This window comes from Mya arenaria, chromosome 7 (genome assembly GCF_026914265.1).
Source record: "Mya arenaria isolate MELC-2E11 chromosome 7, ASM2691426v1".
NCBI classification, from domain to species: Eukaryota; Metazoa; Mollusca; class Bivalvia; order Myida; family Myidae; genus Mya; species Mya arenaria.
This window is the reverse complement of record NC_069128.1, coordinates 2,915,266-2,932,350: the sequence shown is the minus strand read 5'-3', so window position 1 is coordinate 2,932,350 and position 17,085 is coordinate 2,915,266. Positions and strand designations below refer to the sequence as shown.

Genomic DNA, 17,085 nt, shown 5'->3' with positions numbered 1-17,085 from the left:
AGATGGCAAGTGGTGAAGGAATTCGGACAATCTACATTGTTTTTGTGGCTTGATGGTAAAAGAACAAATAGTAGTACTCCTTTTGTGTACATGAATGGAGTGGAGCCTGAAATGAACGGGTTGTCCTACTGGGCTTCAGGGGAGCCTAAGTCGATTGATACATGTAAAATCTACCATTATGGACAGTGGTTTGGACGGCCTTGTTCATATACGTATTTATTTATTTGTGAAAAACGAGCAGTGTAACAGTTGGAATGCAGTGACAATGGTATCAAACATGTCACTCATATCTGTGAGTGAAAACCTTTCACTGATGACTTAAAACTCATAATTTCGTGGAGCTAGCGAAATAATTACATGTCTGAAACGATCGTGTATGAAGCAAAACTTATACAGAGACGTGCTGAAATTTACCGTTCATTTAAAAAGGCATTTACTTGTGCTGGTAATAAAAAACCCTATATATTTCTTCATTCTCCTACGCAGTGATATGCCTTGACGATTTGAGACGATCTCTGCCACCATGTTCGAACATTGATGGATTTCTTTAATCAATAATTTTAGTTAAAATATTTATCAATGTAATAAAGAAATTAAACAGTTCTTGTTCAATCAAACACATTTTGAACTGAGAGCTGAAACTATGGCTTTCAAAATATATATTATTACTACTCAGAAGTTTCGTACTGAAAACAAAACAAAACGATTGTACTGAACGATTGTTGATAAGAATCTTATACTTCCTAACTTGATGTATGAGACACAATATAAATTCACTCTGTGTTTCCCAGCGGGATGTTCCGAGGACAAAACTCAATTAACGACGGGCAATAAATATCTACCGACACATTATGTTGTCAGTAAAATTGGCACCGTTATGTCTTCAAATTTCATTAAGTCATTTTTAATCATACAACTAAAAAATTCATTATAAACTGCTCATTTGATTTTTGATACTTGAGCTGAGCTGTCATTCATTGGATCCACCATAAATTTTCAACCAAGCCGATATAGTAAGTTGTCCATGTTTATAGAGACAAAAGTCAAGGTCAATACAGAGAGTAGTCCATGCCGATTGAGAAAATAGTCCATTCCGAAAAAAAAGAAATCCAGGCCGATGTAGAAAGTAATACATGCCGATAGAGGAAGAAGTTCAGGTCGACAGAGAAAGAAGTCCATGCCGAAATAAAAATGCGTACGTTATAACCTTAGGTCCATGAACTATCCGTCGAATACAACCAATTTATCAATTCATAGGGTCATTAGATTTTCGGCAGAAGTGTTCTCAAATCAGTCAAAATATCACAGCCGGGCAACACAAAGTAACGCCATATGTACTCATTCTTTTACCCGGGAGATATAAAAACGTACGTGTATTTCCTTGTAAAAACAATGAGAAATACAATATATATAAATTTTATTATAACAGACCAACACCATAAGAAGTTATCTCCCTTGACGAGCAATGGAGATCTTTAATATATCACGTACGAAAACAACTTGATTTCAGCAATTGACATTTCCAGAAATTAATTTCTTTCACAGACCTACCGTTTTGGTTGAATATTTGAAATATTGAATGCTTTATTACTATATTCGAAATAATATCATTTTATTAGTATTTTGAACGCAGTCCCATAGTTTTGATATGCTTGACGGCATTGATTTCTGTCCATGATGAAACAAGTTTAGCATTAAAACATACCTAAGTCTAAGATTAGACAAAGGTCAACGTACTTCTACATGATAAATTAGAGACATAGAACTTCACAATACAACAAACACAGCTTATTTTGTGTTGAAAGTTTGTTTTGGTGTTGGTTTCGTTTGTTTTGTTATATTACAGAATTCTCCTGCTAGTGTGTTCGAGTCAATTGCGTCGTCTGTCAACGCGCAACTAAAGTCTCACTGCAGTTCCGTCAAACAATATCTTAACTATATGTCGTGTTTTGGACAATACTATATTTCTTTGTATAAACATACCTTGTATTTTCTTACTTGATGTATAAGACACAATGTAAATTCACTCTGTGTTTCCAAGCGGGATGTTCCGGGGACAAAATTCAATTAAAGACGGGCAATAAATATCTACCGATACATTATGTTGTCAGTGAAATTGGCACCGTTATGTCCTAAAATTCCCTTTAGTCATTTTCAATCATACCATTAAAAATGTCATTCTTAGCGGTCCCAAGCTTTAACTTTGAAATAAACAAAATCTGGATGATGTATTGATTCTGATAATATACATATTTGATATTAAAAGTGAACTGTCGTCCCTTGGTTTCACAATTAGTTTTCTACCAGTTCGATATGAAATAGGCAAAGATGGTAGAGAAAGTAGTCCAGTTTGATAAAGATAATAGTCAATACCGATACAAAAAGAAGTCCAGGCCTATATAAAATGTCCATGCCGATAGAGAAATAAAGTCCCGACCGATATAGAAAGTAGTCTATGCCGATATAAAATGTCCATGCCGATAGCGAAAGAAGTCCAACCCGATAGAAAAAGAAGTCCAAGCCGATAGAGAAACAAGTCCATGCCGATATAGAAAGCAGTCCAAGACGATAAAACAAAGTAGTCCAGGCCGAAAGACGAAGTAGTCTATGCCGATATATGAAACAGGCCGATAGACATCATCATCATCTCAAGTAATGCAATCACTTGAGATGATGATTATGATGATGTGAAGTCCAGGCCAATAAAGAAAGTAGTCATGATAACGACGAACAGAAAGTGAAAACATTAATTAGTTTTAGACAATGGTTTTCTTTTAAAAAATGGAAAAAAAAATATTGAACGATGTCAGGTTAATAATAAATTGCATCTATTATTATTAAGACTATTAATTTGACAAGATATTGAAAAAAGAAATATTAACAATTGGCAACATCCGAATACAACATTCAAGCATTTCAAAATCGTTGTTCGTACACTACTATATTGGAAGAAGTTATTGTCAAATACTTTTTCATGATAGGACCAAACTTCAAGAAATTCGACCGTTTTCGCCTATCAAGAAGAAATTCGATGAGCTATCCATCGACTGTACACTAAGCCAATTTATATATTCATCTGGGTATTAGATTTCCATAAGTGTTTTCGAATAAGTCCATTATCACAGACGGGCACAGCAAAGTCAAGCCATATTTACTCTTTTTTCCCGGGATATATGAAATAGTTCGTGTATTTTTGTCGTTAATTCAATAAGAAATACAAGCTAGATACTTTTTATTCTAACAGAACAACAGCATACGAAATAATCTCCCTTGACCAGCAAAAGGTTTCTTTAAAATCACGTTCGGAAAAAAAAAACTTGATTTCAGCTATCAACATTATGAGAAATTGTTTGTAATTTGTCTCATTGACGAACTGTTTTTGGTGATCATTAAGGATATTGAATGCTTCACAAATATATTCTAAATAATTTGTTTCCTTATTATTTTAAACGCAGTCAAGTGATTTCGATTATCACCATGTGATATGCTTGACGACATCGATTTATCAATGGAGTTTGAAATGGGACAGACCATCGCAAACTATACCTGTCCTCTTGACAGGCCCGATGAACAATATATGAACACACAGAGAGACAGCTAACGAGATAAGATAACAAACACTCATTTTGTGAAAACATTGATTCAAACGAAATATCGCTTGTTTTGCAGCCTTATATTACAGATTTATCTTGGCCTTTTCGTCGTCTGCAAACATGAAGTTGCAATTTAGCTGCAGTTTTTAAACCATATCAAAACTGTCCATGGTGTTGTTCTTGAACAAAATCATATTTCCTTGAATATACGAACTTATATACATCTCAAAAGTCATGATACGGCTTAAAGGGAACATAATAACAAAGCGTATGTATTAGTTTCATTAAAGCTTAATTGCTTATGAAAATCAAAGCACTGATAGTGCTTAACGGCTTGAGCGATGATTTCTTCTATGCGATATTCAAAAAAGATCTTATGAATGATAGCATTGCACTCGCTCGCTCGCTCTCAAGCCTGCCCGTCCACAAACCCAACCTGCCGACACAACCGCCCGGCCACTCCCTCACTCACCACTCAAAACCCATCCACCAAACTGATTCGGTATATTCCATGAGCAGCAGAATAAAACGGGCATCATAGCAAACGGTGGTATTCAGATTCAAATAAACTTTTATACTAGTGTGTTATTCTACTATCAAGCTCAATTTAAAGATAATGTGAGTACAATTGTAGTATCGAAAATACTCTTTCAATCCAGACGAGCTTAAACAAAGAGAATAACAAAATATATACACATGTACATATTTAGACAAATTATCCGTTACAGCACTATATGAAAATAAGAATCATTAGAATGTTCAAAAGAATGTAACTAACATTCGCAAGAGGGATATTATTTTTTAACTTATACCCAAATTAAGACCAATACAAAGCTTACCAAGAAGTTGGAATCTGAACGCCAATATACAATTGAACAATCTGAGGTATAAAAATGGATAGGGATATAAGATATATATTCTTCCATCTTACATACAATGCTACTGCGAGTTTCACTCCTAAAGCTGTGCAGGGTAGAAAGGAGAAAACGCATTAAGTTAATTATGTATTGGACATTGTTCTATCCCCTGATGTATCTTATTTACATTATTATTATTATTATTATGCAATATACTTCCAATGAGTTAAAAACCAGAACTTCAAAAGGAATTTTCCAGTTTATGGGAGTTTTCAATTCATTTCCATGTTTTATGTGTGTTTTACTGTTAATATGCGCAAAATGTTACACAATCTAACACGAACTAATTTTGTAAGTCAAACATTATTCTAGGCATGATTCAGAGACTGACTTTTATTGAAATCTGGTACTTTTGAGTATGATGTTCAACTCCAAATGAACTCAGTTGAAATTTTGTGGACTATTACAAAAGTCTTGAGCTTAAACTCAAGCCTAACCAGTATCATTGTATCTGGCAAGGACATGCATAATTCGAGGGAAGAATTAAATTATGAACCGATAAAGACGAGGACTGAAGGCAGGCTATGCTTGTATGTAGCACCATATTGAGTACTTAAGCGCTAAATATCTGAGAGTAATGGATGGGAAAGAACGCTATAATTGTCGAATTTCTTAAAGTCTAGCAGCTAATATCCATACTTACGGTGTTAAAACCATTTGGTACTGACATCGCTTGTAAAATTTAAAGAATATTTCACTATTGTTGTTGATACTATTATATAACCTTTCTATGCCATTATTATTTAATCACCATCGTTATTGCTATTAGAAGTTATAAATTTTAGTAATTCTTAGCTCTTATTAAAAAAGTAAGCCCATACGGGAATATGTTATATTTTTAAAAAAAAAACACACCAGAACACAAAGAAAGATAAACAACAAAGTATAAACGAAGATGTTGGGATATCAGAATATACAGTCGAACTACTTTGGCTCGGACTCGCGTGGCTCAATGCCTTTATTGGCTCGAACTGGATGTAAAGGATCGATTTCTTTCTACTCAATGTCAGCATTCCTTTTTGGCTGGAATTCCCCGAGGCTGGAGGTATTTACGCCGGTCCCTGGGAGTTCGAGCTAACTGTTAATGATTGTGGTCAAGTCGTGTTTGGCTAGTCGTTGGTTGTCGGTTAAACATTTTTAGGCGATCACAGTTTAATTTATGTAAGTTGTTTGTTTTTCCTGCAGCTTAACAGTTATTATAAAACACCCTATTTTGGAAGTCAATAACAATTTAGATCACGTCTTCCTAGACGAACAAGCTGTTTATTTATTATCCTATCTTCATCAACGCAGTACTTTCCAACCGACTCATGCATTGATTTGAGAGTTAAACTATATCAACGTTATAAATAAATTATATTTCTTAATGCATTTTCTATCTTATAGCACAATATATGAGCCATACTTCAAATTTCATTGTCGGTCCCCGAGGACCTAGTTTTCACAGCGATGTTCTGAGAAGACAGCTAATAAATATATCCTGGCATTAAACTTGTCAGCTACGAAACGTCTTGTAATTCTCATTTTCCGTCTTCGTAATGAAAGTCCACAGTGTAGTAACTTCTTTTCTATTCTGTAGGGATCATTAAATGCCACCAGAACATATACAGTCGAACCACGTTGGCTCGAAGTCCTAGGGACCGGCAAAAAATACCTCGAGACTCGGGGAATTCGAGCCAATATGGAACTTTTACCTTCAGTATCAAAAAATCGGTCCTTTACCCCCAGTTCGAGCCAATTCGAGCCAATGGGCCGTTTCAGTAACGGACGTTATTCGTAACTTCAAAAATCTGTATAAACATCATAAATGGCAATATATCGTATTTTGTTATTTCATCAACTTATTTATCTTCTATTTAAATGCTGACTTAAAGTGACACTCTTATTCATAATCATTACATACACATGTATAAGAAACATAAATTTTGACTGATAAACCTTCAACTACTTACTAAATATTGCATTTATTGAAAACAATAACTACTGATGACAAGATAGTAACCCCGTATTTGATAGCAGAAAGCGCAAAATATTAAATGGTTGGTGAATGGTAAAAGATTTACTGTGGTCTACTATAGTCTCATAAGGTAGAAATAACGTGTTTTATGCTCATTTCTTTCCAATTAAACTCGGTATCCTTCATCAGAACCATTGTTTTTGACATGTGTTCATCCTTATTGGTAAATTTAAACAATATTATAAATTGTGGTAAATCTTATTTGGGAGTAAAAGTGCATCTTTAAGATATACATAATGAAGCTACGACACTAAGATAATTTCAGGTAACTAAATGACAAGATATAACTGTCATTGTTAGATTATGTAGGCACTGACAGTGCCACAGCCACTGGCGTTTTCCTTTTAATGTTCATAGCATGATAATTTAACGGATGATAAATGATTGCTAGACTCGCACAAACTCGGAGAAAAATGGTGATCATAGTTTGGACCATGCGTGGTTTATCATGAATATTTATTATCCATCTGTCATACACTAAATACAATAATCGGGCCAGTGTTTAGTCCAGCAGTGTTCGCTAATCAATCACACCCTAAAAGGCCATTATCGAAAGACGGAAGCAATTTTGCACATAACCTTATATCACCAGTCTTAAAGCCTGTGCCAGGAAAACAGATGACGCTGATGGAATCAAGGGCACACATTTATACGATTTATCCAGTTACTCTGAGTTTCGAACTCGTAGTCGATGAAACCTTATGTCGTGGATAATTTTGATTCGCTACAGTCACCAATGAAATGGTTATGCGTAGCGAATTCAAATTTTGAGACTAATATTAACCCGTAAGATGAAATCTATTGAACTATTTGTTTGCGATATGCTTAGTTATACACTTACGATTGGCATAATTCAAAGCACTGAACAGTACGTACAGAACGGAGGAATCTTCTTCTCGTTCGTTTTTTTTTATTATTTGAGAATAAAAGATAACTGAAAGGAAACATATAATAACAGGTTAATGAATATATAGTGTTGTCTTTCTCGTGTGTGCTGTTTTGTGTGTTTTCAATTGTTCTGGCTTCAGGATGACTTGTTCCTAATGGATTCGTGCATGCATTGAAAACATATGACAAATATCCTGCTTAAAACCCCCAGAAAGTATGGCAAGTGAAAGTTAAAGTTTATTTTCTAACGAAATGCCTCCGGCCCACAATACAGCATAGACTACAAAGTATCAAAACAAGTTTTATGTTTTCTATCAGTTAATGTTTCTATTAGTTAATCATTATAAAATCTTCTTTATGTTTTTGTTCTAAAATATCACACATAAAAACCTATTCTTTTTAAATCTTATTTTCGTTCATAATTAACTCAAAATTGCAGAAATTACGGAATTCATTTTCACCGTCGTACCATTATTGGACCGAGTGACTTTACTTGTTGTAATTGCACAGATGAAATTGGAGTAACAATATATACAATTATAGTAACAGCTGAAATGGAGCGCGTGGTTGTCCTCATTTCCGGTTTCGACGCCTATCATTATTTTACCTCCGAATCTTGCACAGAAATATCGAAAGCAAATATTGGTGCCAATTTCCGGTTTCGATGCTATAGGCAGATGTATATCGGTAAAATTAATGATGTTCATACTAGTATGTAGGTCACTTTCGTCATTTAACACTTCTATAATGGCCACATATTGATCTTGCCGTCATAATTTCCAGGCTCATTTGGTTTTGGTGATCGTAAAATTTACAAATATTTTTTTGTTCCGAAAGGTGTAAACGAATTTTTTTTTCCACAAAATATATACGTACAAATATATTTTCCACAAAGTGTATTATCTGTAATACAAAATCAGGAAAGGTATAAAGCTATTCATATCATTCGAATATCGTTTGAATAGCGGGTTACCAAATCTGCCAAAATGTGTGCTCCTATAAAGAAAAATATTTAGAAATATGGGCATCGAAAAAATGTACTTCGATACGAGTAGAAATTACGCTTTCGAACTCAAATGTACATAACGACGGCAATACGTAAAGTAAGTCTATGTAGGTTTAAGTGACGGTTTTCAGTCTGAACCAAAAGTATTGCGACAAAAATGTAAACGCGAAAACATCCCTAAAAATTCTGCTCGACGGAACGGTATTTGTGATATGTTAGAATGGAAATAGACTCTTAACAAAACACTGGTAGTTTACGACCATACCACCGGGAATTATTTGTATACACCAGATGGTATAAAGATTTGTGAAGCAGACTCTTTGCAATTGTTATAAATGACTATAATTTGAAAAAAATAAAACCATGCACTATATTCACACATTCTTTCCAAAACTTATATATCATAATATATTACAAGTTAAATATTTTCTACTGGCATTTAGTGTTAATATCGACTTGGTAAATAGATAATTATACTATCAAGGCGATTCCAAACGGCGTCTCCCTACTTGAACTCTAAACCTATGAAGACTTATCATGTTGAACAATCGCACTTTAAAATCAACATCTTATAGGTCTAAATTCTAGTCTAAAACCAATGATATTAGTAATGTTTTTAACGTTCTGAGGCTGACTCTGTTGCAGTAAAGCATTCGTTGTGTAAACCTATTTGTTTAACTAGCTTAATGTTCACCTGACGCCAATTCATGCGCATTTTGGGAACTGATTTTCACTCATTGAAGCAAGAAAATGATTCTATTTCTATCCAAGCATCACGAAGGTATGGTGGTATGTATCCCACCGTCCCTGTATTTCAACAACTAAGTCGCTCTCACTACATCCACGTCTCGTTATTGAATGGTTGTAGAATAGGTATGAGTGAGATGCACGGTATTTATTTTGGCAGGACATATCATGGGCTTTTGCAAGACAGTTGAAATTCAATATCAGGATGAGGAATCACATGACTTCAAAGCGGTTCTCACATCGGTCATCACAGTTCACAACCGATGTAAACAAACGAGTAAGTGATGTTCATTTTCTAAATTACTTCTTTGAAAGAAACTATGTGAAAATATTTCTTAGCCTATAGATCTAACATTTTATTTTTTTCTGCTTCTACAAGTTTGAAATATTATAGATTTTCTTATTTTTAATGATACAATCCTTGGACAAAACTTCAGCGTTGCATCGTTCTACAAAATACCGACAAGTCCAAATAGAAGGGCTACAGCAGGCTTGCACTGCAAGCTCTCAATTGTTCATTTGTGTGATATTGTTAAGACCCACAATTGCAAAGAAGTTGAAGAAAATACGTGTGTACTCTTGATAGGTACTTAAGTGTTTCTTATTTTTGTTGCTTTATAGCATTCTATGTAATCATTTAGCAAAAATATATCTCTTCAGTAGTGGAGGAATGAAAAGTATATATCCAGAACTACAACTTGCTTGATTGGTGCCAAGCTTTTTCGTATCTCTAGTACTCAAAAAACATGTTGACATTTCTGTACCCAAGAAGCAAGTTTTCTTCAGTGTGCAGCTCTATAATTTGTACGTACATTTTGTTGGAAATACACATTCTTGACGTGACGATGAAGGCATATAATTACCTGTGCCTTAAATGTTCTTCAAAGTGTTCAAAGTGAAAGTAGACTTTTTATTAAAATTATAATATTTTCAAAGTTAACTTTCTTATTTGTGAAGCATATGAATCTCAGTTAAATCAAAAGTGTTAAAACTTCAAACTATAATTTATATTAGGACCCCCCCCCCCCCCCCCCCCAGAAAATCGGAGGCTCAAAATGTCCAATGTTAAGTCCTATATTGATAAAACTTCAAGTATAAATACACACTCTGGTCGGATATGAAATGTTCATTTACAAAATGCCATGCACGTTACTCTTACATACCACTATCAGCTTTTATCTGAGTACGCAAAAGTATATAACCCACGTTCTTTGCTCAGGTAATCTTTTCCGCCCCAAAAAGGATTATTACTGATTTGATATATTTTGTAAATCAAAAATAATTTCATCACGAAGTTATTTTCTTTATTTTTTTCAGCCCTAATAACCTTACACGCTCATTCTGTGTTGTGCCCATGACTATGCCACGTGCATAATAATCTTTGTATTGTAGAACTGTAGTTTGTAACAGTTCATCACAGTTCTCACATTGAGGTGAGCGTAGAAATAAATAAATAAAACTAATATTTAGAAGGTATTTAATTTAAGCCTTACAGGACTGTTAATTGAAATTTGAAATGTTGCATGTCAAACTTCTCCTACCTCCATGTCCGCCGGCTGCTGAGCATTGCTTTTCCGTTTTCCCCCGCCTCCGTGCACAACCACATTTGAAGCCCCTGCTGCTGAATTCATGGTCACTTCCGGTTTACAATATCCGGTTTAGACGTAAGTTGCTTAATTCTTTCTTAATTCATTTAATCGCTCGTAAACTAATTTTAACTATTATTTTTACATTGATAACATCTGCTTTTGACGTTTTCCTGGAGTTCATATTAATTACATTATTTTTTGTTCACAGTATCTTTCAATAACGTAAAAGAAGAACGGTTATTTAACGGCGTTAATGAACTGATGTGCCATTCAACTTTACAGAAGAGTAACTGAACTTCTTCATTAGGACTGCCATACGCTACCTCCAGTATTGCCAGTTATACGGAACAGAATGGAACATTAATTTTTCATGCCATCCACTGGATAATTTATTAATTCTTTAAGAATAACGCCTAGATCCTTGCCAGAGTATTTCCTCATCCTTTTATGTTCAACGTTTCTGAATAAGCAAATGAAGGATGTTTAAAAATCTGCTAACTTGTTAGCACATGCTAGCCGTAAGGATCTTGATTCATTGAGTTAATTGGATAAAACACATTTCATTAGCAAAAATGGATTGACACTTTCATCGATTATGCATCGAGTTAGCGATACCACAAACAAACGCGAAATATCACTTGTTCTTCTTTCTGAATATTTTATAAGGCCGATAGAAACCAGAATTTGAATCGTATGACTAGAATAAACATCACACCGTTCTTTTGCATCTGTTTTAAACGCACTTTTTCCCTCTATCACTTATCCATGCACGGAAATTACTTTCCAAAAAGAAACAATCGATCAGCGTAAAAAAAACGTAGCTTCCAAAAAATTCCTAGTAAAGTTATAAATAATAAAAATTTCCGCCACTTTTTTTATAACAATTTCCATACAGGCTAATTGTATTTCAATGCGCGGCAACTGACATCCTTTGTTAATTTAAAACTAATATCCATAATCGATACGCACGTTTTGAATATATTGTTTTAATACACTGAGCGCTCTATAAAAACAAATAAGACACTCTTTGAAAAAAACAGGCATCTGAAAGACATCAACACAGAACCCTGAACAGCGCAGGAGAGCGTACATGAGCGCACCAATAGTCATGAGTATCTAAGGCTATAGCCCCGCACCATGCTACTCATATTCGCCACATAATCTGGCATAACGCAGAGGTTCGAGGGAATAACTATGGAAGAAAGCCAAATAGCTCTAAGTGACAATAACAATGTTTTCACTTAGAACATTTATCCTTTCGTTTCTAGAAGTGACTGGAACATTGTTTCATGCCATAACATGTCAGTTGCAATTCCACACGTATTAGCTATGTGCTAGTGTATTATTTGTTTTGAACTAGTATAGGTAAATAGTACTCCATTATGACTTCGACTGTAATACAGTTTTGTGCGCATGAATCTATGGTTTCGCGGTATTTTCTCGAAGCAATTACTGCATGAGCAGAGAATGCAGATAATGCATTCGGAGTATTGAATATGTAAATATTGTTCAAGTATGTATATCTTGACCTGTTAAGGTTTGTGCTAATGAGTCTTTAATTGTTAGTAGTATTTTTGAAAAACAACAACAACAAACAAAACATAAAAACGTCGAGAAGCATTTCAAGAACTAAATGTGAAATGATTGAAATATATATCAGTTAATCATAGTCGTGATGTATTAAAAAAGGTTTTAAGCTGTTTTAGTTTTTTTTCCTATTGGTATTGAATAGGAAACAATGTCATAATGGAGCTTAATACTACAGTCGAACCCCAATTGTTCGAATTCGCTTTGCTCGAATTCCTCGTTTTCTCGAACTCATTGTATAAGACTGATTTCTTTATACTGGAGGTTAAAAATCCCACTTGGGTCGAATTTTCCGAGGCTCAATATATTTCACCTGTCTTTACGAGCCAACGGGGTTACACTATACATGTTGTGTATCCAGATTGCAAATAAAACGTTTAATAATGAGTGGCTATTATATAGCATGTTTAACTTGTTAATTTATAGTGTGTTTATTTATCATTAATTTTATGTTTCGAATTTGGTCTGTTTACAAATATTGTAAATATTATATTGACCAGTGAAATGTTTAATGTATTAAGTTTCGAAAGTACGGGAAGACAATTTACGAAGATAAAGGTGAGTATTTTTTATATTTCAGCTCAACATCCATTTTGAAGATTGAAGACCTTCTGTATTATCCTTCTGTATTATTTTGTTTTGTTTCAAAGTACGGGATGAAGAATAAAATATGTCGATTATTTAATAGATATTAAAAAATAATAAAATTCCGTTTACAATTAAATTTAAACAACCAATGTTTTAAAGTCACAGTTTATTTATTTACGCCGACAAAGTACAAACACCTCCCCGCTTGATCAATATTTTCTAGAACATTCATTGACAAATCTGCGTGCGCATTAATGTCGGTCACATATCCGAACCGTCATCAGAGACAACTATACTCGGTTTTCAGTTTTTTTCAATTAATGTATATACGTTGTTAGCTGTAATACATTTACTGTGTGCATTGCCATAGAGTTATTGTGGCATATGTACCTCGAGATTCAGTCGAACCCCGTTGACTCGAACACGCTTGGCTCGAATACCTAGTTGGTTCGTACTAGATGTAAAGAAACGATTTCTTTATTATAAAAATAAAATTTCCCGCTTGGCTCGAATTCACCGAGGCTCGAAGTATTTTCGCCGGTCCCTTTGAGTTCGAGCCAACGGAGTTCGGGTGTACTTGATATATGTGAAGTAAGTCAAACTTAATGATCGCTTAAGTACGAATTATGTAGCGCATTACCTGCCAGTCCCTGTGACAACTGAACACGGTTATTACACACACGAAGGTGAGGATGTAAGGAGACTCATACAATTACTTGTAAAAGCTAATCCTGGGGGAACAATGTAATCATATCTGCTGTTACATATTACTCCCCGCACGTCGACATACTCGCATTATATACTAATTAAACATCAATGTTGCCACCACAAGCCATATGCAAGTCATTATAGAGAGCTTGTTAGCAAGTATAGCAACAGACAGTGGTTGTTGCCTACATGTGTACGCATTTATTTGCAGCAATTTTGTTTATCTTGCAAGGTCAGCTTATGTATATTTTAGATACGGGAATGACATAATAATAATAATAATAATAATAATAATAATAATAATAATAATAATGATGATGATGATGATGATGATGATGATGATGATGATGATGATGATGATGATGATGATGATGATGATGATTATAATAATAATAATAATAATAATAATAATAATAATAATAATAATAATAATAATAATAATAATAATGATAATAGAAATAATCGAAATGGATTTAAATTTAGTTATTTAAGTTATCAGTATACGGTGACTCTCATCAAACTGTTACTAACTGAAACATATTTCAACAAGATTAAGTTTATTTAAACCTAAAATACTCCTATTATTCAATAGCGTTACTAATGGTTTTCGTCAAAATTAAAACAAACATAACAAGAACAGAAACACGCTCATTATTTGAACATTTAATGATGCATTTTACAAGCAGTTTGTTCACACTGCAAACAACACCTGACCTGATACAACCTGAGAAAGTCTCCTTAATACTTGGACGAAAACAAATACAGTCGAACCCCGTTGGAATTATTAATCTTTAATTTAAAGAAATCGGTCCTCATTATCTACTTCGACCCAATAATGAATTCGAGTCAAGCGAGTTCGAGCCAACGGGGTTCGACTGTATTTCAAACCATTATTAAAGTTATTGTCAGTCGTATAACAAAATGATTCTGCATCAGTTTGACATATTTTTTACCTTCAATGCATAAAAACAACCATGTATCAACCATTTAAGCTACATTATATGCAAACTCCAATAACAATGCATAGTTTTTTGGGGGACAATGTGGGGACATTAACATTAGTTATATATCAGGTAAATGCCTGGCAATTCTGTTCAGCAACAAGCACAAAACCTGTTAATTTAACCAAGATGGAAACAATTAATTATCGATTAATTTAACATCAAACAAATAGTACCCGACGCTTCTGGTTCTAAAGCCAAGCTCTTAGGCGACTTTAAATTAATTTCTAGGTTTCTAGGCCCGCCCCCTCTATTTAACGCCGCCCCTTAAATTTTATTGACTCAAATAAACATGTTGAACTAGGATTTGAATTTGAGTATCGATCTGGAGCGGAGTTTGTTCATACCAACTGTGGCGCTGTGTTACGATCGTGTTCATGGTTCGTCTTAAACACATGTATATAGTCACTTATGTAAAAAGAAAGATCATGAACACATATTCAACGGTGAAACAGTCATTTAAGAAAAATTAAAAAAATAAAATGTCGCCCCGCCCCCTTTTTAACAAACAATGAATGAAAATCTAGCAATTAAAGTATAGTGGCCTCATGAACAATCTCAGTATGTAGTTTGAATGTTGAGAGGTGAACAAGAAACTCTTCCTAGGAACTTTAAACATACGGATACCCGCATATTTTTTCTCACCCCTGTGATGTTTTCTTTTCAGGTAATCGTGTTTATCCCATGCCAAGACTCGAAACTCGCTTATAGGTTTATTGTATGTAGTAATGATTGATGATTAGGCTTATTGCTGTAGTAGTGTTGTTGTATTCGCCGGTACAAACCTACAGTACATGTATGTTGCTATAGGATTTATTTACAAGTGGTTTTGTTGCGACGTGGCTTTGTGATGGGAAGGCGATTTAGGGCCTTAACGGTACCCCAGGAAATAGCTTTAGATGATATTTGTTATTTAGTACCCAGTGCATCGTCGATCTTAGTTAGTGTTAAGTTGAAATTATCTTAGTGTAATAGTTTCTTTATATTGTTACATATTTGAGTGAATTAAACTTCAGCCAGTTTTTAATGAGACCCAATTTAAGCAATAAAACCTCATCAAAGGTTATCTTTTTGACGTGGAAACAAATTTCAGATTTAAATTACGACTCAAATCCTTTAATGAATAACTCCCCCTCCTCCCCCCCCCCCCCCTCACTGACACAGAAGTCACACTATGAATGCAATCAAAAAGAAAGAAAAAACCCCGTGTTATTTGATTTATTCCAATTATACCCGAAAATGTTATTTATATTACGATTTCGGATTATTTGGACACAAGCAAATTTGCGTGTTCTGTCTATGATAATATCTATAAATAGATGGCTAAGCGGAACTTATAGAGCAAAATGCCGTTTTGAAAATCATTCTCAAAATATATACCAGGCAATTGTAACCTTTGTCCCCAGGTCCGGGAAATAGCGGGGAGTTTGACTTTCGGTCCAGCAAAGAATCAGGTAAAACCCCCGACCTGCGGGGACACACTACTGGTAAAATCCCCATCAAATGCCCCCGTAGCCTGGTATACCTAGGAAAGGCCCGTCTCCCGCTATTTTCGGAGTAAAAACAAAACCACCGCATTCACCCGGGACTGCGGGGCCACCTGGAAGGTATAAACAACGTCCTATTCCCCCCGGTATCGCCGCTAGTGCATTATACATGAACATCGTTCTTGCGTTGTTTTACACTATTAATAATTCAACTCGAGACTCAACAAATTGGAAACGTAGACGCATCAGTCCATTGGTTATTTTTTTATATAAAAACTAATTATTTTCATTTATAGAAACACTACCGATTTTAAAATATATCATTAGTTATTATATTTGACACTTGATAAAACGAAGACAAACAAACTAAAAAATAACGAATTGTCACGGACACAAAATTTGTCTGAAACAGCTTGTAAGTAAAACAACCTAATTAAAGAACGAATCGCTATCGATTTTCAAATTGGAAATTTTGATAATTCGACACTAACGGAATTTAAATTGCAGCCTTACAAGCACGTAACGGAATAAACATCAGGATAAATAGCTTGTCCTCAAAGCCGTATTCCTTTTAAAGCTGCACTCTCACAGATTGAACGTATCGACATTTTTTTTTATTTTTTGTCTCAGAACGAGCCAATTTTTGCGAATATACATGGGAATTAGTTATGTAATACTGCTGACAAAAATAAGATCGCAAATATTTATATTTAAGTTCAAAAATTGATGTATTTTGCCTTTTTCTTAATCCGTTAGTAACGGTTAAAGCTATAAAACATAAATTTTCGAACGGAAATATGAAAATCTACAATCTGATCTTTTGGCAGCAATCTTTATCACTGGTTTGCAGATATTTACGCAAAAAATTGCTCTTTCCAAGACAAAGTATAAAATAGTTGTAAAAACGGTATACCTATAAGAGAGCAGCTTTAAAGGGAGTTGTTCACGTTTTATACG

At 34.3% G+C, this 17,085-nt stretch overlaps 1 protein-coding gene across 4 annotated transcripts in view; it reads right to left on the bottom strand.

Moving 5' to 3' along the window:
- Positions 1-17,085, bottom strand: part of LOC128240613 (dipeptidyl peptidase 4-like) — a 252,517-nt gene that overhangs the window by 60,342 nt on the left and 175,090 nt on the right. Inside the window, exon 1 of one of the 4 annotated variants that reach the window (XM_052957304.1) lies at positions 10,710-11,848. The exons of the other annotated variants lie outside the window; for them this stretch is intronic. Within the exon in view, the coding sequence (XP_052813264.1) occupies positions 10,710-10,799 (90 nt within the window). The 5' untranslated portion in view covers positions 10,800-11,848. Of the gene's footprint in view, positions 1-10,709; positions 11,849-17,085 lie in introns of those variants that run through there. 4 annotated transcript variants of the gene reach the window in all.